General features: G+C 56.1%; 12 protein-coding genes across 12 annotated transcripts; 5 read left to right on the top strand and 7 right to left on the bottom strand.

Annotated features, from left to right (window-relative positions):
* Nucleotides 1-1151: 1151 nt before the first annotated feature.
* On the top strand, nucleotides 1152-1925 carry C8A04DRAFT_23744 (NADH-ubiquinone oxidoreductase; the record flags this gene model as incomplete). The annotated part of the gene is made up of 3 exons (XM_062778781.1): nucleotides 1152-1217; nucleotides 1326-1837; nucleotides 1901-1925. The coding sequence occupies 3 exons, from the start codon at nucleotides 1152-1154 to the stop codon at nucleotides 1923-1925; spliced, it is 603 nt and encodes a 200-aa protein (XP_062641324.1).
* A 221-nt stretch (nucleotides 1926-2146) lies between these two features.
* Nucleotides 2147-2926, bottom strand: C8A04DRAFT_23745 (uncharacterized protein; the record flags this gene model as incomplete). The annotated part of the gene is made up of 1 exon (XM_062778782.1): nucleotides 2147-2926. The coding sequence occupies one exon, from the start codon at nucleotides 2924-2926 to the stop codon at nucleotides 2147-2149; it is 780 nt and encodes a 259-aa protein (XP_062641325.1).
* A 519-nt stretch (nucleotides 2927-3445) lies between these two features.
* On the bottom strand, nucleotides 3446-4343 carry C8A04DRAFT_23746 (uncharacterized protein; the record flags this gene model as incomplete). Its single annotated transcript, XM_062778783.1, has 2 exons — nucleotides 3446-4239; nucleotides 4292-4343. The coding sequence occupies 2 exons, from the start codon at nucleotides 4341-4343 to the stop codon at nucleotides 3446-3448; spliced, it is 846 nt and encodes a 281-aa protein (XP_062641326.1).
* A 946-nt stretch (nucleotides 4344-5289) lies between these two features.
* C8A04DRAFT_23747 (N-terminal acetyltransferase A complex catalytic subunit ard1) lies at nucleotides 5290-6156 on the top strand (the record flags this gene model as incomplete). Its single annotated transcript, XM_062778784.1, has 2 exons — nucleotides 5290-5602; nucleotides 5705-6156. The coding sequence occupies 2 exons, from the start codon at nucleotides 5290-5292 to the stop codon at nucleotides 6154-6156; spliced, it is 765 nt and encodes a 254-aa protein (XP_062641327.1).
* Nucleotides 6157-6555: 399 nt separating this feature from the next.
* On the bottom strand, nucleotides 6556-9309 carry C8A04DRAFT_23748 (uncharacterized protein; the record flags this gene model as incomplete). The annotated part of the gene is made up of 1 exon (XM_062778785.1): nucleotides 6556-9309. The coding sequence occupies one exon, from the start codon at nucleotides 9307-9309 to the stop codon at nucleotides 6556-6558; it is 2754 nt and encodes a 917-aa protein (XP_062641328.1).
* A 764-nt stretch (nucleotides 9310-10073) lies between these two features.
* C8A04DRAFT_33527 (uncharacterized protein) lies at nucleotides 10074-11545 on the bottom strand (the record flags this gene model as incomplete). The annotated part of the gene is made up of 3 exons (XM_062782494.1): nucleotides 10074-10167; nucleotides 10282-11367; nucleotides 11448-11545. The coding sequence occupies 3 exons, from the start codon at nucleotides 11543-11545 to the stop codon at nucleotides 10074-10076; spliced, it is 1278 nt and encodes a 425-aa protein (XP_062641329.1).
* A 628-nt stretch (nucleotides 11546-12173) lies between these two features.
* C8A04DRAFT_23750 (50S ribosomal protein L30e-like protein) lies at nucleotides 12174-13072 on the top strand (the record flags this gene model as incomplete). The annotated part of the gene is made up of 2 exons (XM_062778786.1): nucleotides 12174-12510; nucleotides 12597-13072. 2 exons carry the CDS (start codon nucleotides 12174-12176, stop codon nucleotides 13070-13072), a joined length of 813 nt encoding a protein of 270 aa, XP_062641330.1.
* A 635-nt stretch (nucleotides 13073-13707) lies between these two features.
* On the bottom strand, nucleotides 13708-14753 carry C8A04DRAFT_23751 (uncharacterized protein; the record flags this gene model as incomplete). The annotated part of the gene is made up of 4 exons (XM_062778787.1): nucleotides 13708-13759; nucleotides 13833-13966; nucleotides 14030-14334; nucleotides 14741-14753. The coding sequence occupies 4 exons, from the start codon at nucleotides 14751-14753 to the stop codon at nucleotides 13708-13710; spliced, it is 504 nt and encodes a 167-aa protein (XP_062641331.1).
* A 1670-nt stretch (nucleotides 14754-16423) lies between these two features.
* C8A04DRAFT_8589 (HAD-like domain-containing protein) lies at nucleotides 16424-18193 on the bottom strand (the record flags this gene model as incomplete). Its single annotated transcript, XM_062785172.1, has 2 exons — nucleotides 16424-16575; nucleotides 16678-18193. The coding sequence occupies 2 exons, from the start codon at nucleotides 18191-18193 to the stop codon at nucleotides 16424-16426; spliced, it is 1668 nt and encodes a 555-aa protein (XP_062641332.1).
* Nucleotides 18194-19891: 1698 nt separating this feature from the next.
* On the bottom strand, nucleotides 19892-20579 carry C8A04DRAFT_23753 (cytochrome b-c1 complex subunit 8; the record flags this gene model as incomplete). Its single annotated transcript, XM_062778788.1, has 4 exons — nucleotides 19892-19946; nucleotides 20000-20177; nucleotides 20375-20400; nucleotides 20521-20579. The coding sequence occupies 4 exons, from the start codon at nucleotides 20577-20579 to the stop codon at nucleotides 19892-19894; spliced, it is 318 nt and encodes a 105-aa protein (XP_062641333.1).
* A 393-nt stretch (nucleotides 20580-20972) lies between these two features.
* Nucleotides 20973-21868, top strand: C8A04DRAFT_23754 (band 7 family-domain-containing protein; the record flags this gene model as incomplete). Its single annotated transcript, XM_062778789.1, has 2 exons — nucleotides 20973-21296; nucleotides 21362-21868. The coding sequence occupies 2 exons, from the start codon at nucleotides 20973-20975 to the stop codon at nucleotides 21866-21868; spliced, it is 831 nt and encodes a 276-aa protein (XP_062641334.1).
* Nucleotides 21869-23148: 1280 nt separating this feature from the next.
* On the top strand, nucleotides 23149-25137 carry C8A04DRAFT_8550 (uncharacterized protein; the record flags this gene model as incomplete). The annotated part of the gene is made up of 1 exon (XM_062785156.1): nucleotides 23149-25137. One exon carries the CDS (start codon nucleotides 23149-23151, stop codon nucleotides 25135-25137), a length of 1989 nt encoding a protein of 662 aa, XP_062641335.1.
* Between the last annotated feature and the right edge of the window lie 339 nt (nucleotides 25138-25476).

Raw genomic sequence — 25476 nt, forward strand, 5'->3', positions numbered from 1 at the left:
GAGATAACTACGGCGCAGTGGTCGCGAAGAGGTTGCGATCGTAGTGAGATGGAAGTGGAAGGTCGGCGACGGAAAACAAGAAGAGAGAAGGGGGAGAGAAGAAGTAGGGAGTTTGGGGAGGTCAACAGGATGTCGAGCTGGTTGCGCAGGTGCTGACCAATGAGATGCTGGCGCGGCCCCCAGACGAGGCCAGGCCTTGGAGAGACAGGGCGCGCAGAGCCGAAGAAGCAGGAGGAAGGGTACGGGAACTTGGGGGGAGGGGGGACCTAGGTGTGTGGAAGGGCTTGTCCGGTTGCAATGCTTGGATGGAGCTCCGCTGCGGCAGCGCACAAAGGAACCCGCAGCAACGCCGCAGGTCCCAAAAAGGTCCGTGGGAAATGCCGTCTCTGGGGGAGGGTTGGAGGTTACTTCTGATACGAGTAACCTAGGGCGCGGCCGGAAGTCTTGCCTGTGTGAGAGTCACCCCAAACAGCTGGGAGAGACAGACAGAGAGAATGCAGGGGCAAACGGCTAGCCATTCGGCTCATACCCGGGCTACCTAACTAAGCAGTTCTGTAAGCAACGGGCCGCTGAAATTCGTTTCTTGTTCTCTTTTGTGAGTTGAGTTCCACTTTGGGGTTCGGGTTCAGCTCCAGCTCGATCGCCTTTTCCCGGGCGCGCGCTGCATCGGACAACATGGGAATTTTGCCAATCCGCCCGCCCTGCATAAATTTGTTGTATAATCCTGCGCACGATCTCGGTCGTCTCAGCAACCAGGCTGTCAAGCCACGGAACGCACTGAAGCGAAAGACGGAAAAGAGCCTGCAGTCATGTGAGATGGTGTAATTTCGGTGTTGTCAGACCGATGTCTTCGGAAAGAGCGAGAACGGCGTCCGTTTTCACCGGGGACTCGGGAGATGGGGAATTGGGGATGTGGTCCGTGCCATCCCTCCCAATATTTTCTTCTCGCAATTCGCAACTGGTCAATGCGTTCATCAGCCGGCTAAACGCCGGTCTCTAGAGCTCTTCCCGCCAAGCCTACCAACGCCCAGTCTGGCCTGGCCTGGCCTGTGCTCCCTCACCTGGCTTGCTTAGGTTGGAGAGCATTCCAGATTCCAACCTTGAACTACGAAGTCGACCACGCTACGCATACATTCCCGACACCTGTCACCATGGCGTCCAAGACGGCGGCCGCATTGGCGGCCACGACGGGCGGTAACGCCATTGCCATTTCCAAGGTGAGTTTCTCCAAACTCGGGCGATTTCCCCCCAGACTGAGGGGATATCCATCACAACTTCCCATGATCGATTCCAACAAGACTAACCCACACGGCCTCCCCCCTCAGAAATACACCGTCCAATCAGTCGGCATCTGGGAGCGTCTCCGGCGCGCCACCGCCCTAGACCCCAACCGCTCCAACGGCGTCCCGCTCAACCCCTACAACCGCTACCCAGCGCCCGGCAGCAACGACCCCAAGCTGATCGACGACCCGGTGACCATCCCCGCGGGCGACATCGCCGACAACCCGTACTGGAAGCGCGACGCCCGGCGCAACTACCCGCGCCACAGCGTCGTCGGCCAGGCGCAGCAGGTCGCGCTGTTGACGGTAGGCAGCGCTGCGCAGCCGCGGGTTGAGTTGGTGGGCGAGGAAGGGAGCAAGGCATTGGTCGCGGCGGAGGAGGCGGGGAAGGAGACGGGCGTGGCGGGGTATTTGGAGAATAGTGGTGTGGAGGCCGCGAAGAGGGTGTTGGAGTTGACGGGGGGGCTGCCGCCGCTGCCGAGCGGGCAGAGTTTGGCGAGTGGGAGCTGGGATGTGCATAAGTATGGGCTGGAGACGGAGCAGTCTTATACTGAGGAGTGAGTATTCCATTTCGGTGTTTGGGAACGAGTGAGTGAGAGGTCATGCTAACAGATGAACAGCTACCCGTGCCGGTCATTCGCATAAGGGTTGGTAGAACATGGAGGACGTCAGGGTTGAGCATAGGACCTAAACGGATGAAGACCGGTGTATATACCGCAGCAATGGAAAAAGGCGTGGATTCGATTCGATGTGCCCGTGTACAATCGTCAAGCTACGTGATTCCTCACACTAGCCACTGTCTCCCCCATTACCCCCCGTTTCTCATCCAACCATCCGTTACACTTGATCCCCAATACCCGACCGTCTCAAACCTCCAACTCACCCTCCTTCCCAACAACCAGATCATCACCCGGATCATGCCCCTGCCCATCCCCATCCTTACCCCCCTCTACCACTTCCCCCTTCACTTCTTCCTTCACCTCTTCCTTCACCCCCTGGGACGCATCCTTCTCTTTCTCCTTCTCCATCCCACCCTCCCCAACCATCCGCTCAATGACCTTGAACCGCCCCTGTGCTCTTCGCAACCTGTCGTCGAAATCATCGACAGCCTCGTCGTTGTTTTCTGTTGACAAGCTCTCTGTCTCGGATAGCGCGTAGAGCGTGGTGATGTGTTTGGATAGGCGGGGGTTGGGGGGTAAGGGGGGGAGTGTTGCTCTTGTGTCTGTTTCTGTTTCTGGCTCGGGCTTCGTGGGGGGTGTGGATGTGGATGTGGATGTAGATGTAGATGTAGATGTGGATGTGGATGTGGACGCCGTTGCTGCTCGCTGAACCGCCCGTCCTCCCCCCTCCCCCTTCGAACCCTCACCCTTTCTCGCTCCCCCCAACCGATTCGCCCAAACAATAGCCCGCCCCTGAAGCCTCCCAACCTCCGCAAACTTCTGAAAACCGCGTTCCAGCCCCAGCTGGCGTCCCTCAGCACGACCGGCTGCCAGGCCGTCGGCCATGCCTTGGTTGTAGCCTTCTGTGTAGAATTGATCTTCGAGTGTGAGGAGGGAGTCGAAGGGGTCTGTTGATGTTGGGGATGTGGTTGTAGTGGTTGCTGTGGGAGCTGTTGGAGCTGGTGGTTGGGGGGATGTGGTTGCCATTGTGGTGGTTCGGTTTTAGTCTAAAGAATAAAGTGTAGGGCGTGAGATGTCCAGGGAACCCTTAAACTCAAAATCTTGAAAAGTCGAGTTCAAGTCCGAGTTACGGTGAAGATGGTGAGCGCGGTGAGAAACTGGCGAGTGAGTTTCAAAAGTCAAAAGACTTGCGGTGGCCGCGGCCGGTGTCGCTATGGCGGGGTCGGCACTGGAGCGCGGGGCAAAATTTAGACCCCGCATCCTGAGCGGTGGCGGATTGTTGGGGGTGTCTCGCTATTTACAGGGGACCTCATAGGGACATATGGATCTCCAACGGACACCTGGCATATGTCGGTATGGACATCCCCGGGCATGACAAAACACCATGGCTTATGTCGGCCTGGTCATGCAGGTTGGAAGTGGTGACATGTCACATATTTAAAATCGGAAAGGAAATATATTTCATCCTTAACCACAAATTTCCTCTTAGACTTGTCACTAGGTACAGTACATAACAGCTTCAACACCAATTGGATATCACTGAGATCAGTGCATCAACATCCCCCCATTAGCACTCACCACCTGCCCGGTACACCACCCCGCCTCTTCACCCACCAACATCCCAATCACCCCCGCAATCTCCTTCGTATACGCTGGCCGTCCCGCACTCTCCTTCGCATCACGCACCACCTCCTCCGCATCCACCCCTTCCCTCGCCCGCATCAGCGGCGTATGCATCACCCACCCGCGAATCCCCTCCAAAAACTCCGGCGTATTCGACGCATACATCGGCCCTTCCACGGGGCCCGGGTTCACCGCGTTCACCGTCGCCCGCTCCGACAGCTCCCGCGCCCAGGTCCGCGTCATAGCCTCCAGCGCGGCCTTGGTACCGCCGTACACCGACTGGCCGACAAAGCCCGTGGATGATGACACGGAAGAGAGGTTGATGATGCGGCCGGAACGGTCGTGGGGTAAGTACGGCAGGGCGGCCTGGACGACGAGGATGGGGCCGAGCACGTTGACGCGGTAGGTGGCGTCGAAGTCGTCTTGGGTGACGTGCTCGAGGGGCGCGTTGCGGGCGATGCCGGCGTTGTTGATGATGATGTCGATTTGGAGGGGTTTGGAGGCGGAGGAGAAATTGGTCTTGGCCGTTGCGAGGAGGGCGGCTACGCCCGCGGGAGTGCCGACGTCGCCTTGGGCGGGCACGGCGAGGATTTGGTGGGTGGTGGAGAGCTGCTTTGCGAAGGAGGTGGCGAGTTCCGTGGAGGAGGAGGAGGTGTAGTTGAGGAGCACGTTGCTGCCTTTGGAGGCGAGGTTCTCGGCCACGGCCGCGCCGATGCCTGGGTTGTTAGCAGCAGGACCAAGTGTTGCTCTTTAGTCGAGAGTACTCACCACGAGAGCCGCCGGTGACGATGGCGAGCTTTCCTTCGAGGGGCCGTGCCATGGTGCTTGTTGTTACTGTGGTTACTAGGTGAGAGAGAGTACGTAAGAGATCACGGTCGTCGAACTTAGGTAGTAAGCTTCGAGCGTCAGAACAAGTCCGTCAAGTACAGTACACAACAAGTCAAACACAACTGTAGAAAGAGGGAACTATCGTGTAAATTTGTAAATTGATGCAATCCGCCTTATATACAAACACAAGATAACAGGTGGACACAAGAACCCCGCTGGCGACAGTTGTAGGCCCCGTGGAAATTTCCCGTGTGCCCGTGTTGGAGAAGCGAGAGGCTGCCCCGCACCGCGATGTCGGTCGAGCTCTGTCCGCGCTGCCCCGCCATTTGCGCGGTTACAGTGCCCCCAGGAAGCCCCCACAGGGGTTCAAGGGTAGAGTAGGCTGACCTCCGGATAGAGGACTGTAGGGATAGCTCGCTATGGCCAAAAAAAGCGGCAGACCATGGAAGTCCCTGGATAACATCCTTTGCTACAAAAGTGAAAAAAAGACCAAAAAAAATAAACGAAAAAAAGTAAAAGAAGACAGAAAAGAATAAAATCTAGAAAGTGAAAAAAGACAAAAAGAGTAAATCAATCAAAATCTACCAAGATTTGATCGAATCCATGTTAATGAATTGGACTTGAGCTATCTATTTGAGTGTGCCGCTTTTTTTGGCCATTGCGAGGCCCCCCACAGGGGTTCAAGGGCAGAGCAGGCTGTAGCCCCACACCTAGTTGCTCGGCGGGCAGCCGCGAACTGAAATTCCGTCCCAGGTTGCCCCACATCACCACCTGAGGCCACGCCTCAGCAGCCCACTTACCTGAACTGAGTTGAAGCTTTGGCCGTTGAACACCACAGCCAAATCGAAACTCCAAACCCGAGATTTCAAGATCAAACCTCGAAACCACAAACCCTCCTCAAACCTCGACACCAGTCCCCCCCCCGCACCACCACCAAAATGGATATCCGCCTCCTCCGCTCCTCCGACATCCCGCTAATCCAGCACGCCAACCTGGAGAACCTGCCCGAGAACTACTTCCTCAAGTACTACCTGTACCACGCGCTCTCCTGGCCGCAGCTGTCTTACGTCGCCGTCGACGTTTCGCGCCCGCCCAAGACACCTTACGACTACCCCAAGATTGTCGGCTATGTGCTCGCCAAGATGGAAGAAGAACCCGCCGATGGCGTGCAGCATGGCCATATTACTTCGTTGTCGGTTATGCGGACTCATCGGCGGTTGGGGATTGCTGAGAAGTTGATGCGGCAGAGTCGTATGTTCCTTTTCCTAACCCTTTCTTTTCCTTCCTTCGTCTCAACTTTCTGTCGGTTCCCCTCGTTTCCCTACTCCATGCTAACCGCACCCGGTAATATAGAACAAGCAATGGTCGAGTCCTTCGGCGCGCACTACGTTTCCCTGCACGTGCGCGTCTCCAACAAAGCCGCCATCCACCTGTACCGCGACACCCTCAAATTCAAAACCGAAAAGACCGAAAGCAAGTACTACGCCGATGGCGAAGATGCCTACTGCATGAAGCTGGATTTGGATTTCATCCGTGAGCAGATCCGTGAGCAGGAGGAGGAGGAGGCCGAGGTGGCCGAGGGGGAGAAGGGGGAGAAGAAGAAGAAGAAGGGGAAAGAGGGTAAGGAAGGTGAGGCGGTGGATGGGGAGGATGTGGATGAGGGTGAGGCGGTGGGGGATGTTGGGAGGGATCCGGCTGCTGGTGGATCGAAGGGGGGGAGTAAGGATCAGAAGATTAAGGTCAAGGTTGGGAGGGGGTTGGGGGTGGGTGAGTTGGTGGAGAAGGTTGAGAGTAAACGGGGTTAGTTAGGGGTAAACGGCTAAGAGATTAGGGAGAAAGGGGTCAAAAAGGAGTTGGTTGGTTATGTCACGTCACGACAGAAACGCGCATGCCCGGTCACAGCAGGAAAGGTAGAGGATAAAATGTAAACAAGGCAATTTTTCTCTGGATTTTGGTTTATTCGCTTTTTTTGTCGTTTGTTCATATTTCGAAAGAACGCAGTACTAACACAAGAAGGGAGAAATCCCAAACCCCTAATGTCACCAGACATAAGCAGCCAACTAACTCACTCCATCCAAGTCATGTCATGTCATCATACGTATAATGTACATCCATCTCATCCCACTTCCCAACCCCTTATCCCAAACCAGCATTACAGTAACAACAACAACAAGAAAGCCGAGCGAGCGTACAAACCCCATACACTACCTCCCCAAAGCCCGTTCCTCCTCCTCAGCCAACTCCCTCGCAAACTCCGCATCCGCCTCCGTCCTCAACCTCTCCATCGCCAACCCCAACTCCTCAATCTCTTTCTCCACCGCCGCCGCCTCAGCCTCCATCTTCGGGTTACTCCCCGAGCCCTGTCCCTTCTCCTTTTCTTTCTCATCCCCACCGAGTCCTCTAGTCCCAGTGGTACCACTGTAAGAGTTATAGTCACCCGCAATCCTCTCGTGCAAATGTACGAGCTCCGCCTCTTTCTCCACGATGCGGGATTCCAATTCCCACGCGGCTTGGTATTTAGCCTGTGAAGCCGCGTACGCGTGGTCATGGTCGTGGTCGTGCCCGTCGACGGTGACCGAGCTGCTGGGGGCGATACCTTCGTCGTGGCCACTGCCCTTATGGTCATGCTCGTGGTGCCCATGCTCATGGTCCGGATCGTCGTGGTACGATCCCGGCCAGGCGCCCGGGCCGCCCGAGTGCAAGTCCCGTGCCCCTGCGGCTGAGCCAGCCCAGGGGTTGAAGGGCATCGGGGGCATGGGAGGCATGGGTGGCATGGGCGGCATGTTGGGGATGTTGGTGTTATGATGATGAGACGCCGCAGGGTGGTGAGGCATAGGCGGCATGGGGGGCATAGGGGGCATAGGGGGCATAGCCGGCATGGCCGGGATGGTGGGACCGCCACGACGGGCCTCCCGGCGTACGTCGCGGGCCGCACGTTTCAGCTCCCGCTTGATTTGTCGCCGCTCACGCTTCTCTTGCTTCCGGCGTTGCTTGTACTCGCGCTTTAGGTGCTTGCGCGCCCGTTTCTGGTCGCGCTTGAGCTGCTTCCAGTCGCGGAGGAGGTCCTTCACCTCGCGGCGCAGGGCGTTCCTGTCGAGTGCTGGGGCGCCCGTGGCCGTGACGGAGGGGCCTTGCTTGGCGGCTTTGATTTGCTCTTTGATTTGCTTGACTCGCTCCTTGGTGATGTGCTGGTCTGGATGGTGTAAAGTGTCTTGGAGGATGTGCTTGGCCACGGGCAGCTGGGAGTCTTTGAGGTCGTCGTAGTCGGGGAGCGAGCCGATTGAGGACTCGGAGCTGACGGAGGACCGGGAGCTGACGCTGGATGCGGAGCTGGACCGGGAGCGGGATCCGTGGTGGTGGTGGTCTCGGCTTCCGCGCCGACCTCTCCGGCCGCGGCCGTGGCCATGACCATGACCGTGATCGTGACCATGACCGTGGCGGCCGTGGCCGTGGTGGTCGTGGTCGTGATCGTGACCGTGGTGATCGTCTGCCCCATCACCACACCCGCTGCCCGGCCCCTGATTCCACCATCGCCCACCCGGTCCTCCCCATCCACCTCTACCCCATGGACCTCCCCGTCCCCAACCACCACCTCGACCACCACGGCGATCACAAGCACCACCAGCACCAATACCAGTATTCCCCCAACCGCCCCAACCACCCCACCCTCCAAATCTTGGACCTCCTCCCATCGACCCCCACCCGGGCGGACCACGCGAGGTGGCACCAGCACCAGCACCAGCGCCAGGGCCCTTTTCACCCGCAGCAGCAGCATCAGGGTTCGTAACACCCGTACCAAACAGCGGCTGACCACGGATACGGATCCCAGTATTATCAGCCACAATCCCACCGATCTTGAGAGACCCCGTGCGGCCGTCGGCGACGAATGCATTGCCGATGCTGACGAGGTCTTCGCTGATGTTGATACCGCCGAAGCGGAAGCTGCTTCCGCTTCCAGGGGCGTCTCGGTTGTTGGTGTTGTTGTTGTTGTTGTTGGGGTCCGAGTTCCCGCGGTTGGCAAAATGGGAGAGGAAGCCGAAGCCCAGCGGACGACGAGGGGCGTCGTTGGCGCTGCGGTCTTGATCCTGGTTCTGGTTCTGGTTCTGGTTCGGGTTGCCCGCGGGGGGTTGGTCAAACGAGGCATCCCAGGCGCCTGGCATCGGACTCTTCTCTGAAGGGTATGTTTGGGGCTGGGCCTCGTTCACGCCGATGTGAACATTGCTGTTGTTGTTGCTGTTGTTTCCACCAGCGGCACTCGGATCCAAGTCTACCTGGATAGTGACCCGCCGCGGGGTGAAAAAGCCGTTGTTCCAGTCCCGCACGGTGTTCTCGACACTAGGCCGGTGGTAAGCCGGTGGGGGCTGGTTGTTGTCGTCCGCATCGATGGGCGAGCGGATACTGTTCAGATGAACCTCGGCGTGGCTCCGGCCTGAGGACTGGGACCGGGCATCGTCGTTGTTAGAGTTGGAGTTGGTGTTGGTGGCCGTCATGGCTTCTTCGGCTCGCAGTTTGCGGTCGATGATCTGGTCGTTCGCCGTTGCCGCGTGGTGGGGTAAGAGGTAGTTGATAAAGGTCTGCCAGTCTTCGAGCCGGACGTCTCGGGTAGCAAGCTCACTTGGGTACGGTAGAGTGTCCGGGGTCGAGGTCGAAGTGAGGGTGATGGAGTGGACGAGGAATGGTTGGTTGAGCGGGTGTAGAGGTGATGGGCGAGTTGCAAAGTAAGAAGCCGCTGATGAGAATGTTGACAAGTTGCCGGGGTCGCCGTGAGGGTATGAGTGGGAGTGGGAGTGCTGAGAGCTCCGTGGTGTGAGGGGAGGGGTATAAATGACATCCCCGTTGCTCGACGGAGTGGACCGAGACGTGTCGTCAGCCACTTGCGCGTCCTGTCCGGACGCCGAGAATAGGTCTGTTTCGCTGTACGGCGGCGGAGGAATATCCTCCTCCAGGTGAGACGGCATGATGGGAGAGCGGAGTGCGAGGCGACAAGTACAAAGTACAAAGTGCAAGGATGAAGGTGGAAGAGGAAGGAGAAGGGGAACGAGAAGGAGGAAAACGACGCCGTCGGGGGTTGCCACTCGGACGGATTACGCTTTAGTTAAGATAAATGGTCCAGAATAATTCTCCGGGGAGGGTCACGACACGCAAGACACGGGGGAACAAACAAAGAAAGTTGCGAAGAGGGAGAAAGCGGCGCGCGGGACCTAAGGTGGGGAGATATTTGGTTTATTGGATGCCCAATACAGTCCAGTCCAGTCCAGTCCAGTCACTCATGGTGGCCTCCGGGACGCCTTCGGTGTCGCCTGAGGGCCTGAAGTCGTCAGCATGGAGAACCTTAATCTGTTCCCCCCATGCCAGAAGCTGAGCGCCCCATTCGCCCAAGCCCGAATCCCCGGCCTTAAGCGAGTGCGAACCCTGTAAGGCTTGGCTGCCAGCGACCCGAACGACCCCAACTTTGGGGTTCTTTTTAGTGCCCCGCATCCATGTCCCACGCAATCCTGCACGTAGGCTGACGCGGCCCGTGGATGAGGATGGCAAGATGGACTGCAAAGCGACGGTGATACACGAGTGAGTAATCCAGCTTCCAGCGCCGCAAAGACAAACCTGGAAATTCGACATTTCAGTGGGCTGGCCGTGAATGGCCAAAATTCGATCCACTACGGAGGCCGCGAAGAGCTGTCGCGTCTTAGGTAGGCGGCCCTGCGGAGCATGTGCAAAAGCGGCTTCACGGCTCGCCGAGTTGCAACGAGAAACCAGTGTCCTCTGTCTTGTAGTGATCCGCCAGGATATTGGCCAGATGGTGCTGCGTTTGGGGGCCACTACTTGACGTTAATACGGAGTCCGGTCCCTTGTTTCTTTTCTTTTTCTTTTCTTTTTTTTTTGAAAAAAAAAAAGAGATTTAAAGTATGGGGGGTAGTGGGGGATAGACTTACAGGTTGGTGAGGTAAACATCAACAAGATCCGGCGGGATATAATCCGTGACCGTATTCTCAACATCAAGCGCACCCACGGCTGGCCCATTCGCATAGCTCACATAGTCCGAAGGGTTGCCTAGCTCGCCCCGCGATACCTCATCCGACGGATCTTCAGGACAGAACTTATACACCGGGCAGAGGGCAATAACAGGCTTCAGGTACTCGTGTGCAGCCTGAGCGGCGATGCAGGATCCACTATCCACCAGCAATCCGCCGTTTTGGTACACGGCCTTCGCGCTGAAGATGACCTTGTTCACCCTCGGAATGTACGCCATCAACCCGTTGCTAGCGAGGTTGACCGTCTTGACCCCAGCAGAATTGAGCCTCTTGCGCAGCGAGGCGTAGGGGGCCTCCGTGCCAGCTCCCGAGGCCTCGAGGCCGGCAATAACAACCGTGAATCGCCGTTTCGATGCCGCCTTAACTAGAAACCTCTCGACCGTTCTTGAGGGTTGGTAGGCCAGCACGTAGTCGCCCGGGTGAATCTGGATCTCCGCAAACCCCGCGATCTGGTCGTCTGCCTGGTTGATCTCGTCCAAGATCTCCTCGATCCCGTCCATGACCTCAGATCGTAGGGAGTGTATGCTGGCCGGCTGGGCTTGTGACATTGGTGTGGAGGCGCCCGTCATGGGCGAATCGCCAGGCTCGGCCACCGAGAGCAGGTTGAACATGGACTTGGAGACTTGCAGGCCGCTCGAGAGGGCTGACAGGGTCGGCCGGTGCGGGAGGGCGGGCCGTTGTGGTGGTTGTACGCTCGGGTTGGTGGCCGGAGTCAAGGTCTGGATGTCGGAAGCGGCCTCGCTGGCTATATCATCGGCATTTCTGTCCTCGGACGCCTCGTCCCGGATCAGCCCCAACACGCGCCGTACCACATTCCCAATGACCGGCTCCAAGGGGGCAGCCCGGGCCAGACGCGACCCAGCGCTTGCGATCCGGGAAAGAAGTTGGTCGACGTCGTTCCATTTTGCTTTAGCCACTACCTGGCGGAGAATATAGGCCGTTGCCTTTGCGCATTCGTCGCCTTTGACTTGTCGCCGCTTCAGAAGACTGTCCCCCGCGAATTAGAGGACATGTGCGTGCATGAAGCGGGGCTGGTCGCGCAAATGGGACAAAAACAAAGAGCTTACAATATCAGGGACTCGATAGACGCCTCGAGAGATTGGTTGTTAAATGATTTGATCAGGCCGTCTAGGGTTGGCACATGGCTCGCTTGCGAGGGCGCCATGATTGTGCGTGCTTGTGACTCTGCGCGGGGCAGAGGGGATTCCGGAAGCTCGGCGCGGAACGCTCGTCTTGCAACGGACCCGCACGGTCGACTTCAAAAAAGAAGAGATATAATCCCAACCGGTGATGGAGAGGATGGAGCAGTTTCTTGTGTATCGACAACGAAAAATCTAGAGGGTAGTGGCGGAGACGAACTGTGGTATGGAATCGCTTCGTTGAGGACTGAATTGACCCAAAAGGGATGGAGTTTTGTGAGTCAATGGATGCCATTCAGCTCAAGCTCCTGGTTCCTGAGAAAATTACAGCGGGGCAGGTTTCTTGGCTCGTGTGCCCCGCACCCCACAATTGGCGCCGGCTAAAATCCGGCCGATTATTTCGCGCTAAGATAAGGCCGGCGGATCGGCGATACAATTGGCCTTCAAAATTTCATGGCCCGGTCTGCTTTTGGAAAATCTGCGGCAGCAGCGTGAGGCGAGACTCGACAACGAAACATTGATAATTTTTTTTAACGCCAAACTCCATATCGCCTCTCATCGGGAAGTTTGGAAAACCAACCTATTAGGGCCCAATTCCCACGCAATTAAATCCCGACCCTCAATTCCCCCCCCGCGCCACCTAAACCCTCCACAATGGCCGTCGTGGACGTCGTCGACGACAAGAAGTTGAAGAAGGAGAAGAAGAGCAAGGACAAGTCAGAGAAGAAAGACAAGAAGCGCAGCGAAGCCGGTGGCGTCACCAAGGAGAAGAAGGACAAGAAGAAGGACAAGGCGAAGCAGGACAAGCTTGCGCGCGCCCTCGATGCCCACCTCCAAGCCGATGCCGCCGCGTCGTTCGAGGACGACAACGATGCCGCCGCTGCTGTCGACCCCGAGGACATCATCAAGCCCGCCGAGGAGCTGGTCCCTTTTGCGTTGCCGCTTGCCGATGACAAGGTCCACAAGAAGATCTACAAGCTAATCAAGAAGGGTGCGTTCCGTCAATTCCTCACCCTGTAATCACGATGACATTCTTAAAGTGGACAATAACTAACTCTTCCCTTTCACCCTACCCAGGCGCCAAACTTAAGTCCATCCACCGCGGCGTCAAAGAATGCGAAAAGGCCATCAAGAAATGCCCTCCCAAGACCGCCTCCTCCAAGCCCGACGCGACCGCCCCCGGCCTCGTCATCATCGCCGGCGACATCTCCCCAATGGACGTGATCATGCACTTCCCCGTGCTCTGCGAGGAGCACGGCGTGCCCTACCTGTACGTGCGCTCGCGCGCCGACCTGGGCGTGGCGGCGTGCACCAAGCGCGCGACCAGCGTGGTGATGCTCAAGCCCGAGGGCAAGAAGTCCAATGGCGACACGGAGATGGATGATGCGGACGACAAGAAGGTCAGCGCTGAGGAGTACCTTGAGGCGTGGACTGAACTGGCCAAGACGGCGGATAAGCAGTGGAAGATCCAGGTTCAGCCGTGGGTTAAGGGCACGCATCCGCTGCAGATTGAGGACCGCGAGCGTCAGAGGCAAGCGGCCGCGAGTGCTTGAGAGCGAGGGCGCCCTTTCTGATGCGTACTCTTTCTTCTTGGCATTGAGGCGGGTAGCTTTGGCTCGCCGTTTCTATCTGTCCTTGACGGCGTCAGTCAGTCAGGCAGCCGGACCCGATCCCGCTCTGATTGATTGGCCTGTTTTGTCTTGGAATCTCAACAACATGATGTAACACGCGCGGGGGGGTGTATGTTGCTGCTTCCCAGATCTGCTGGCTAGCTGTATGGCGATTGTTGTCTGGCATTTTGCTCTGTTGGCTTTTATGGCTCTCTTGTGTAATGATTGGCGTTTTACGAGGGTACGGTACTGTGCATAGGTTCTTCCGCGGAGCTAAAGGGATATTTTCGTATTTAACGAAATCCAAAAAAGTTCCTCCTTTTTACACTGCCTAGTGAGGGCTATTTTTGATGATGAGGTCACGGTGATGGAAGATGCCTTTGAATGTGATCCAACTATTCAGATTCCCGAATGCTAACACCGAGATATAATTACAGCCAAGGAAAAGTTGTGGTTGTGGTTTCAACCATCATCCGTTCCCGTCCCGAGCTCACTCTACCGGGCGCCGCTCGATGCTATTAAACACAGCCAACTCCGCCCCCAAGCCTATGGTTCATCTCTATTTACTTGGACCGGATTTACTCGGACCGGAAAGGGCTGCGGCCGAGAGGGGTGCCGCCGGCGCCGGTGCTACAGGGGGGCATTAGCATGTTATATTTATTATGTTGCAAAACTCGGCGCAAAGTCCTTAGGTACTACTTACTGCTCAAAGGGGTTGGTGCGAGTTCCCCACCAGGTCAGGATGAGAGACAGGCCGACAGTCTCAAACAGCTTGGCCAGAACACTGACACCGACTTGCTCAAGCGCCCGCTTCTCCACAAGCAGCTGGCTGAAGAACTTTTCCCGATTTGTTAGCACAAACTTGTTAAACAGTTCTTCGGAGAAACGCGGAGATCATACCGTAGGAGCGCTAGTAGCAGCAAAGATCAAACCGCCCAGGTAAGCAGCGCCCTTATAGCTGAGCGTGCCAGTAGCATTGATCAGAGCGCCGACACCGTATGACTGCAGAGCCGAGCCGACAAGCGAGGTGCCCCACGCGACAGCGGCACCGGTAGCCTCCCGCGAGCGGAGGAACTCCTCCTTTGTGTTGGAGGCCTTGGCACGCTGGTACGTCTGGCCGAAGATGGGGCTGAGTACGGCGAGCTCGGTGGTGTGGTTGAAAATCGTGCCGAGGGCGATGGCCGAGGGCTTGACGGCGGGGAGATCTGGGAGTTGGGTTAGCTTTCTGGTGGGGGGAAGATAGTGGTGCTTTGTGTGAGGGTGTTTTGCTGGTGCTGCCCATGCTCCATTGCCATTTCTCTTTCTCATGCCTAGCTCGATAGATGATGGCCTGACGAGACTCGGCCTCGGAGTTGGATTCCCCGCATTTTGGAGGGGATGACATCAAGCAGTTGGGACTACACGAGGCCCGAACCCCTCTTGAACAGCGCCCAATTCGGAACTGGAACTACCGATGAAGCCCAACCAAAACCCAACTCCGAGTTTGAGAACCGACGAGAATCTGCTCGGTAGACTGCGGTGGTTGGGCAAGATCTGACATTGAAGGTAAAGGCGGGAGGGGCAAGGGAAGTGTACGATGAAGCTTCATGCAGGGGGAAAGGGGGTACTGACAGTGCAAAGACATGGTGGTGGTGTTATGTGGTTGAGTGGGTGATACCGAGTCGACTATGTGTCAGGATGTTGACTATTTGTTCGAGAAATAAAGCAAGTTCGTTAGATTCTGTCAATGATAGGAAGATCTATAGAAGGAAAAGAGGGAAAGTTTGTTTGTGTGTGGTCCGAGGGCGGGCTAGTTTATAGCACAGCGGCAGTAGAGTAGCAGGGCAGCTTCCCAGTGTTACCCCCCTGGTTTCCTTGGTGCGTCACAACACATTACCGCCAGGGAAATAGTAGGCGGGCGAGGGAGGGGACGCCGGGACACTGGACATCTGGACTCTCTCCACAACGCTGGCCACATGAACGGGAAGTGTTTTTTGCACTCCATCGCACACCCATTGCATCACATCATCACATCGTAGCTCCCATGGCTATGCGCCATTGAGCAGCTGCGGAATGACGTCACCACTTTGAGATTTCTCCCAAACCCCAAGTAAACTCCCCCCGGTTCGATTGCCCCGCATTGGCCAACGGGACCAGAGGCTTCCGCTGCAGAGAACGACGGGTGGTTCGCAGCTTTCTTGCACGCTTGTGGCTTAGTAGACGGAGATTTAGATTTTGTATGCATCCTATGTGCTAGCTTGTCTTGCCTGCCCCTCAGAAAGTAATGTCATTCGTTGGCGGAGTTGATCGAAAATTGCTGTTCTAGGCCAAGACCGTTCTGCCTGCATACACGTCCGGCCCCAACGGAGATGCCGCAGGAACCCGCTCCACAGCTTTTCAAGGCACAGAAAACTACTAGAACCACTGGATGATTGGGTCTGGAGTGAGATGGCGAGCTATGAACTACCGACCTACGCCATTGTGGCTGTCTCCGAATGAGCAGGTAGTTACGGTACATACCTATGCCGCCGAGAGGTTGCTTCGCTTGGTTGATTCTTGTACATTCGATTCATCACTTCCAAATCGAAAACCGGTTGAGCAGAATAGATATAGCCAAGACTAATGATCCGCATTCCATGACTCTAGCAGGTAACAAGCTATCGAATGGTAATTGATACAACAGAGTTGCCATTTGGCAGCCATCCACCCGAGGTATCTCTTGACAGACGTAGTGTCAATTTCTAAGTTGTGTGTTTGTAACTGCGGCTTGCGCCCAGACAGGCCATTTTCAACAGTCCTACTGGGCAGATAACACAGTTAGCTCTCTCGTCTGTCTACCTCTATACCCCACCCAAACCCTCACATCACCCAGTGCAAAAACCTTGGACTAGAAGTGTGGTTAACGGGAGTTGAGACCTCGCTTTACATTTCCTCTATGCACTTATTCGACTCAACTCAGTATACTTCCTGCTCCAAGATAGGTGGGAATACACAACTAGGCGATGCCCAAGCAATGTTTATGCTTGGCTCTGTTGGCATTCGCTGCTTTCCAGCTCCTGGTTGCCTGCCTCTTTCTCCTGGTCTTCCTAGCCCCTCGCCATATCACCCCTAGGTATTCCACCCAATGCTCCGTCTTCCCTCCTCAGTTCCATCCTCCATAGACGTCTTCTCGCCCCTCCCATTACGCCCCCCGCTTTTGTTCTCCCCTCTCCGCTGCCAATGAGGTATGAATTTCAAAGTCGCAAAATAGAAAGAATAAAACGAAAACAACCCGCAATAGAAAAAGGGCATAAAAACAAGTAAACGTCAAAAACATCAAGCCATATGCTGCCCGTCCTCGCCTCCACGTAGAGCCAAGAGGGCACGCACATCCGACACATACTGCAGGCCTTCGAGCAGGGGTATCAAATACATCAGGTCGCTGTCTGTCGGGTCGCTGATCCAGCCTTGTATCGGGATTGCATTGTCTGGTGGAACGATTAGTATTTTACTCTACAAGGCACGCGAAGGAGGGGAGTCGGCAAGGGAGATAAGATAAACCAAATCAAACTGGGGGAAAGAAAGCTTACCCTGGTGAAACATGTAACTCAGCGGGCTATTATCCAGGATCATAACCTTGCTCAAATCCGGTTCCACCGAGCTAAGGTCCTTGATGAAAGCGCCATGGCGAAACGTGCAGTGCTGTCGATAGTACCGGGCCGAGAAGTACCTACGCTCGGCCTCCAGCCAGTCGATCACCGGGTCGGCATACTCTTGCACCGACGCCGTAAACACCACCAGGTTGAACCACTTGCTGACCCGTCGCAGGAACTCGTCGCAATGTGGCCGCTTGTGGACGTAGTACAGGATGGGGTGCTGTGGGCCGATCGCGGCCTGGCCCCCGGCGCTTTGGTAGGTTGTGTTGAGCCGGACCTCGACCATGTGCCCGGAGCTCATGCGGCCGCCCTTAGACATGCTGTGGATCAGGGTTTCGTCGAGGTCGAGGATGAGCGTCTTTTGGTGTCGCACATCGGTCAGCTCGACGTTTTTGTTGAGGTATGAGGGTTGCCGGCGTGGGATGAGTGGTCGTGGCGGAGATGGCGTCTTGGGGTACTTGGTGAGAGCGCCTACGGGGGACGTCGGAGATTTGAGCTGCGCCGAGATGCTGTCCACGGCGTCACCGCCGCTACCGTCATGACCACCGCTGTTCCCGCCTCGCGCAGAGGTTGATTGCGTCTTCCTGTGCTTCCGTTGCCGCATAGCCTCGTCCGAGTGCAGTTTGATCCGTATTGAGCGCTGTGCCGGCGCGATCTCTTCCGAGTCCGGTAGCGACTTGGAACGCAAGTGTCTCCCGCTCGTGCTCCGGCGGCCGCCGCTGCCCTGCCTCTTACGGTCCAGGTCCGACTCGGATTCCGAAGAGAGACTGGACGATGAAGACCCGCTCGACCCGACTACGCGCAATGACCCTTTGTGATTCTGTCCTTTTCCGCCTCTGCTGCCGGCAGCGGATGCTGAATTATCCGCGCCCTGCCGGCGCTTTTCCGATGCGGCTACCCCTTCGTGGTAGTCCAGCGCCATTTTCTTCGCGTTTCCCCCGTAAAGCCCAAATAGTTTGCCCAGCTGCTGCAGGGGGGCAAAGTTTCCGTTCTCGTCGCAAAAGCAGGCGTACAAGTATACGCCAGGGGCGGCGAGTGTCGACAGCATCCATCGTATAGATTCCACAAAGGCGGTCGCGATGCGCTTGGGATAAGAAACCCATGGGGAGCCACGCGGGCTCAGCTCCTTTGCTTGGGATGTCAAGGGTGTTCGTTCGTCGGTCCGATATTCGCGACCGCGGTGGTCGGCCTCGGTTGCTGTGGTGCCATTGTTATGGTGGTGGTGGTGGTCGTCGTCACCTAACCGATAATCGTCGGGGTCGGCCACTAATGCAGCTTTCTCGTCGGTGTCGCCCGAGGTGTTCTCAGTTTGGTTCTGGGTCTGGTCTTGCGGTGGCCGATCGGGATCTGAATCGGCGGCCAGTCCGAGGCTGGCAAGTGAGTTGGATCGCGTTGGTCCTGGGCTCGGCGGAGGAGAGACTCGGGCCGAGATGATGTTGAGCGAGTTCATCTTGCCGTCGACATAGAGAAGGCCATCAATGACGGGATGCGACCGCGCCAAAGCAACCTAAAGAAAGAGCGGAAGGGGTGGGAGGGGGTAATGGAAGCTTTTGTCCGTAAGCCGCTCGCGAATTCGGGTGCGTGTTGCGGGTTTGCGGCCAAAAGGCCCAAAAGTAAGAAAGAAGCAACGCTATGCCACACGGAGGAAAGGATGTCGATTCCGGCCGTTACTTAGGTTTTCGTTCGAAGTTTTGAAGTTTGCGGAGTCGACCAGGAAAGAACCTGGTGTGGTCGGAGGATGCGGATGCGGGTTGCTGAGAGCCGAGAAAGCGAAAATGGTGAGGGACCACCACTCCAAGGGGCTACCTGCTGCGGCAAAGGCCGGGGTATGCTGCGTGTTCAGGACGGAACGGGACGGGGCGATGACATCGACCTCGCTTCCTCGCTTTCGTGGAAAATTGCAGCCCAATCTTTTTTCTTCTTTTTCTTTACCCGACAAGATCGAGCCTGGAAATAAACTTCAAATGGGGGAATACCTAAGACCAACGCAGAGAATTTTCCAGGACCATGCCAAGTTGCAACGCTTTTGTTGTTGCTTGTGTAGCTAGTTCTCCATGGAGGTCACTCTCCACCCAGCTCCAAGTGGAGGTTTTGGCTTACTAGAGGTTGGCCTGGAGCTGCAGAAGTTGGCGCGCGCAACGCTAAACGGCCGCAAGGTCATGGGCCGAGCCCTGGAGCTAAGCGGGAGAGCGGTTGCTCAACAAAAGAGGCCCCTGTCAAAGCCGCAGATTCCTTCACGTGTAAGTTCGATAGTTAGCGCCGACTTAGCGAATTGGGCAATGTTCAAATCCCGATCCGGAGCGGATCCACCAAAGTCCCCCACCAACAAAGCCGTTGTCTGCTCGGTGTAGGTGATCCGTCAAGCAAGCTTCCCGTTTGTGAATAACAAAAGCCGAAGAGGTTGAAGCTAGAGGCGGGAAGAGAAATGGATCCGTTATTCTAGTAGGAAAACTGCATTTATAGGGGAAAATCATCATCTTTTTTTTGTTGATTTTTTGGTGAATCTCATCCGTCTCAACTTCGACAGCTTCAAGACAGCCGTCCACTCAGGATTGAGTTTACGAAATGCTATCTTTCTATTGGGGGACATGAGAGCGTACTGCGAGAAACTCCCACGGGAGTCATTGGGGGCGTGGGGGAAGTTATGAAACAGGTAATGGAAGTTGACGATGAATATAACTCCTACGTTGCAACCATCGTGCGCGGCGTGTCCCGCGGGAAATACATCTTTCGGCATCTGTAGAACGTATCTGGAGGGAATATGGCGTCAAAAAACTGGCCGTCCAACCGCTTGACCACCTTCATGTGTGATACCGGGGCCTACGAGATTTGGGCGAGGCTTGGTAGTGTGCAAGACAGGTTCAAATCCGGGGTGTACTCGTTTCGCGGTCGCCGAGATCCGGGGAGATATGTGGTAGACGGAGGACTGTGAGGTTTTCACCGTCATAGAGCCTTCATCCACGATGCCCCTTGCTGTTAACTGGATGATGGGAACATATGAAAACGGCCTTCGGTGGAAAGTACACGCAGCTAACCAGATCTATCCTCGATCCTCTTCTGTGATTGATGTACAAAGTGCGTTTTATTGGTCACCCCTTTCCCCTTTGACTGATAATTCTTCGTGGGCATTGGTCCCTCAATCTCTCCCTTACTCCTCGTCGGCAAACTCAGCACGGCCGGCCTTCGAGTTGAGGTAGTGGTTCCTAGTCCTCCATTAGCAACAGGGGAGTCTATATCTCGGGTAGATTTGGCGTACCGGTGAACAGCCCACTGGATAATGTAGTAACCGGCGATAAAAGGAGGCGCCCAGTAGAGAACCTGGCCACGGAAACGCCTCCATGTGTTGAACAAGGCATCATGAGCGGCACCCGCGAGCGGGAATTGGCGGTTGGGCGCAATGCCGTATGTAATAACCCCCTTCTGCTTGGAGCCACCTGCAAAATTTACCGTTAGATAGAGCTCTTTCGTTGTCTTGAAGTTCAGCGTCTCGGGGTTCGGCGAAGGAGGCATCGTCATGGGAGAGCGTGGTCGTTCGCTTTGTCGTTGTCCAACCTCGTTTGCCCCTCCCCTCTCTCTCCATGCAGGTCCATTTCATCCATCGATGTCTCTTTTCGCTTCGGGTCTCACTCACCAAAGTTACCCCAGCCGCCGAGGAAGCTGTAAACCCGTTAGAAAATTGTCACATTAGAGATTGACCGGTCAATGCGCCGGGAAAGGTCGGGACCGTCGCGAGCTTTGGGGAAAACGCGCATGACAATCAATTGGGGGAAAACTGACAGGCCATGCTTGCCGACGAGGCCGCCACCGCCGCCGTAGAGAGCCTGAGTCGGGCGCATCGTGGATCGGAGTGCGTGAGCGTGTGTGTGTCGAGCTAGGAGCGTCGAAAGGTGGGAGTGTGGTCGGGTTGGTTGCGGGCGCAGGCACAAGATGCGGGAGGTCGGCACCTCGAAATTCGGAATGCCGAGCAAGGCGCCCCAAATGTGGCTTGCGTGTGGCTGCAGCTTTTGCTCATTCACACAAATTGTGGGGTTAAGTTAAGTAGCCCCACATTTTATGGAAGCTCGTCCCTCGAGATGCAGAGCAGCAAAACGAAAGGACCCCCTCCCCCACGACGAGCTCAACGCAAGCGACGCCTATTTCAACGCCCTCCCACGATTCGACCGCGCTCCGAGTTGGCGACTACCAGCTCTTTAGGGCTTCTCTAACAACGCTTCACACGTTACGACACCATGGCGGCGAGGGGACTCGGGCTGCTCTACTCGGCCGCGATTCCGGCGGTCGTGGGGTACAGTCTGCTACAGTCGTCGATATACGATGTCAAGGGCGGCACGCGGGCCGTCATCTTTGACAGGTTGTCGGGAGTCAAAGATACGGTGACCAACGAGGGCACACACTTCCTTATTCCGTGGTTGCAAAAGGCCATCATTTTCGACGTCCGCACCAAGCCGCGCATTATCCCAACCACAACGGGAAGCAAAGATTTGCAGATGGTCAGCCTGACATTGCGTGTGCTGCACCGCCCGGATGTGCAGGCGCTGCCCAAGATCTACCAGGTCCGTTCTCCGTTCCGGGCGTTCCGTAGCGCATTCGCAGACTAACCAACACTTGTACGATATAGTCCCTCGGCCAAGATTATGACGAGCGTGTCCTCCCCTCGATCGGCAACGAAGTGCTCAAGTCCATCGTGGCGCAGTTCGACGCGGCCGAGCTCATCACGCAGCGTGAGGCGGTCTCGCAGCGGATCCGGACGGACTTGATGAAGCGGGCGAAGGAGTTCAACATTGCGCTTGAGGACGTGAGTATCACGCACATGACGTTCGGCAAGGAGTTCACCAAGGCGGTCGAGCAGAAGCAGATTGCGCAGCAAGATGCCGAGCGCGCGCGGTTCATCGTGGAGAAGGCCGAGCAGGAGCGCCAGGCCAACGTTATCCGGGCCGAGGGCGAGGCCGAGAGCGCCGACACCATCAGCAAGGCCATCGCCAAATCAGGAGATGGCCTCATTCAGATCCGTAAGATCGAGGCCAGCCGCGAGATTGCGCAGACCCTTGCCAGCAACCCTAATGTTGCCTACCTGCCAGGGAGCGGCAAGGGGACAAATTTGTTGATGAATGTGGGAAGGCCATAAGCAGCGAATCACTCGGCCGCGGTACGAGCTGAGTGAGAGGAGAGAGCGCGAGTGAGTGGAGGGAGGGGATATGGCGGAATGTGCGACGATAACTGGATGAGAGAAGACCCATGTACATTATCCCATGATTGTTTTTTATTCCCCGCTTCGGATGCCGCAACAAAACGGAGTCAAGGTTGTTGAAGCCTAGCATGAGACGATGTCTCGCAAGAAAGTGCCGCATTTTCTTGTCTTTCTGGTTAACCCACATATAATATTGATACGAAGGGAGAGTACAGACTCGACTACCTCTCATGGTCAAGTAAGGTAACGTTAGTGTCGCGTGCGTAGCAGCGTGTCGGGAAAATCCAGTCCTCCCACTGCAGTCTCTGGGGACTTACAGGGATGTGGGTAGTCTGTCACAGCTGTCGACACCCAGCAGCCTTGGCAGTTGGCAGGCCTCATCGGCAGCTCTCTTTCTGACATCAAACATCACTTCAACAAACCTCGCAAAATATTTTCGTCTTCGCCAAGTGCGCTTCTACATATTAGTAACGATTTATTTTTAGCGAATTGCGGTTTGGTATTTTTATGCCAGTTCCTTTCATATATGACACCCTGTTTCCCTATTTTACATCGGCGTCTCGCACCTGCCTATGAATATCTCTTCACTTGCGTTTCAGGCTTCCAGCCTCGGTGGTCCTGCTTGAAAGTGTCTCAAGATCCGCGCTTTCCATCCAATATCCATTGTTACGGGACCCTGAAAGGACGGCGGGCGGGACCAAGCCCATTGTCCTCAGCACACACAAAGCCGACCACAACGCAACCCGAGAACAATCTCCAACACATCCCAAGAGGCACGGCCGCCTCGTCCAACCGGCCTCTTAATCTCAACCGTTTCATTTCGATATTTCGCCGCTCATTCCTCTGGCGTATCCTTTTCGGCCCCGACATCCCTTCCAAACCCTTCAAACATAATTTAACAACAACACAAGAAATCTACGCTAAGTCTAGTTCTCCCGTAGGTTTCCTTTTCCAATTTCGGCTTACCCGATTTATCATCACCTTCAACCTGCATCGCCGTCTAAGAGACCTCAAATTGCTTTTCTGGTCTCCGCGAAATCCCATTTGCAGCGGGATTCATCACATCTCCCCCATGCTTTCTTTGCCAATGGTTTAGCTGTTGTTTTATCCGCTTGCCAGCTTTCCCCATGCACCACTGCTGCTGGCCGCGGGTCTTACACACTAGCACAGCGCGTCTGACACTTTGACAGGCTAGTTCTCATTCAACCACGAATACCATGGATGCTGTTTTACGAAACTTCAAACTGATCCCCTGCCCGGCCGGGGACAGATGCACCAAACCAATCTGCCCTTTGGAACACGCCCAGATCCAGGATTCTGCGGCAACAACCCAAGCAAACGGCGCGAGCCAGGACGAAGACGGGCCACGAAAACGTCGAAAGGTCTCTTCCGAACCTGACTCCGTTCCAACGCACGCCATGCCATCACAATCGGAACCTTCTTCAGCTGGGCGCACAGTGTCGCCGCCGCCATTGAAGCGCAAGGTCCCAACCCAAGCTGCTCCCGTGACAAAGTCAGCCAGACCACCAACCGTTTCCGTCGCATCGCCAGCGCCAACAACTAAGCCTAACGAGAGCTCCACGTCACCAGGCGCTACACCTCAACACACAACACCACAGAAAGCCGCGCCCAGAAAGCCTGAAACTCTTAACCCCCGCCACCTCAAGACAACCGCCCCCGCGACCCATGACTTTCGCTACAAGGCTCTAAAATTACTCCATGACCAGTTCCGGCGTCTCAACGACGAAGTGAAAAAGGACGCCTCAGAAGATGAACAGCAACTCGTTCTGTCACCTCAGGAACTCATTTGGTTAGCGCTAGACGAGGAGCAAAAGATGGCGACCGAGAAGGCTTCGATTTATCAAAACATCATCAAGAACCGCATTATGATCTACAAGCGCATGACACCCGGCCAATGGAGGGACGAGCGGGCCGCTGGGCTCAAAAAGAAAGCGGCTCCAATCACACCGCCATCGAAAACACCGCGAAGGTCGGTCTTGGGGCCTCCAAGGACCATCCAGACTGGCCTGACTCCCCAAGAAGAAGTGAACTTCCTCGAACATCTCAGCACACCTATCGATAAGCTCGCCCAATGGGGCTATATTCCGGTTCCGCCTTCGGAAGCGGAGATCGCCAAAGCCCGTGAAGGAGAAGAAGCATCGCTCGGCTATGAGGTCTGCGATCGGTGCAACACACGATTCCAGGTATTCCCCGGCCGCCGTGAAGAAGATGGCGCTCTCGCATCCGGCGGCAAGTGCCTGCACCATCCAGGGCGACCGTATTACCCGGAGCGCTCTCTTGTTGACTTGGACCGCCCGGCCAGGCGTTACCGTTGCTGTCAACAGGTGGTGGGCGAGTCAGCCGGTTGTGTGGCTGGCAACACTCACGTCTTCAAAACATCGTCGCCTGCGCGCCTGGCATCCGTTCTTCCGTTTGAGGAAACCCCGCCCAACCCGTCAGCACCAACAGACCGCGCCGTCTGCTTTGACTGCGAGATGGGCTACACTGTGCGCGGGCTGGAGTTGATCCGCCTCACGGCCACCAGCTGGCCCGACGGCAAGACATTGCTGGATGTCCTTGTCCGGCCGGTTGGCGAGATCCTCGACCTCAACTCGAGGTACTCCGGTGTCTGGCCGGAAGACATTGTCAACGCCGTGCCTTGGTCCGCCGAGGACACCAATACTACTATACCCCTAGATAATGACGGCAATACAAACAAAGCAACAGATCCTAACGCGCCGAGACGGTTGAAAATCGTCCCGTCTCCGGCTGCGGCCCGAGCGGCGCTCTTCTCCCTCATCTCCCCCGACACACCGCTCATTGGCCACGGACTTGAAAATGATCTCAACGCTGTCCGCATCATCCATCCCACCCTCATCGATACCATCCTCCTCTATCCACACCGCAACGGCATGCCCATGCGCCATGGGCTCCGCATGCTCATGGAAACCCGGCTCAACAAGATCATCCAGGCCGAGACCGACGCTAGCGGGAAGATTACCGGGCATGACAGCGCTGAGGATGCTCGCGCTGCGGGGGAGTTGGTCAGGTTGAAGGTGGAGGAGAAGTGGGGCTCCATGAGGGGACTGGGGTGGAAGTTGGTAGATGGGAAGTTTATAGCGCCGGAGAACGAGGAGCAGGGGAAGGGGAAGTTGAGTGAAGCATTTTTGGAAGGGGGACATGCGCTGGCGCAGGCGCACGCTTAATGGCACAGCATGGCGATAACTTTTTGGCTTGAGTTTTTCTCACTTTTCCCGTCCCTCTTTTTTCCCCCTCCGTTCCTAGGCAGTGGGGATGGGGCTTTCCATTACAGGGGTGGATAGGAACGCGACTTTTCGGGATAGATGGGGGAACGGCAAAGACGATAGGCGGTAGACATGGCATCTCTTTTCTCCCCGCCCACACATACTCTTCAATACCTTGGTTTTCTTTCTTCTTTTTGGTCAGGAGGGAGAGGCAACCACGGTCTTGAGCATAGATGGCAAGTTGGAGATACCTATTCCTATCCCTTCACACAAGGGAAGGTATCCAAGAACAAGAACAAG

The sequence above is a fragment of the Dichotomopilus funicola genome, assembly GCF_033296635.1.
Source record: "Dichotomopilus funicola strain CBS 141.50 unplaced genomic scaffold C8A04scaffold_1, whole genome shotgun sequence".
NCBI classification, from domain to species: Eukaryota; Fungi; Ascomycota; class Sordariomycetes; order Sordariales; family Chaetomiaceae; genus Dichotomopilus; species Dichotomopilus funicola.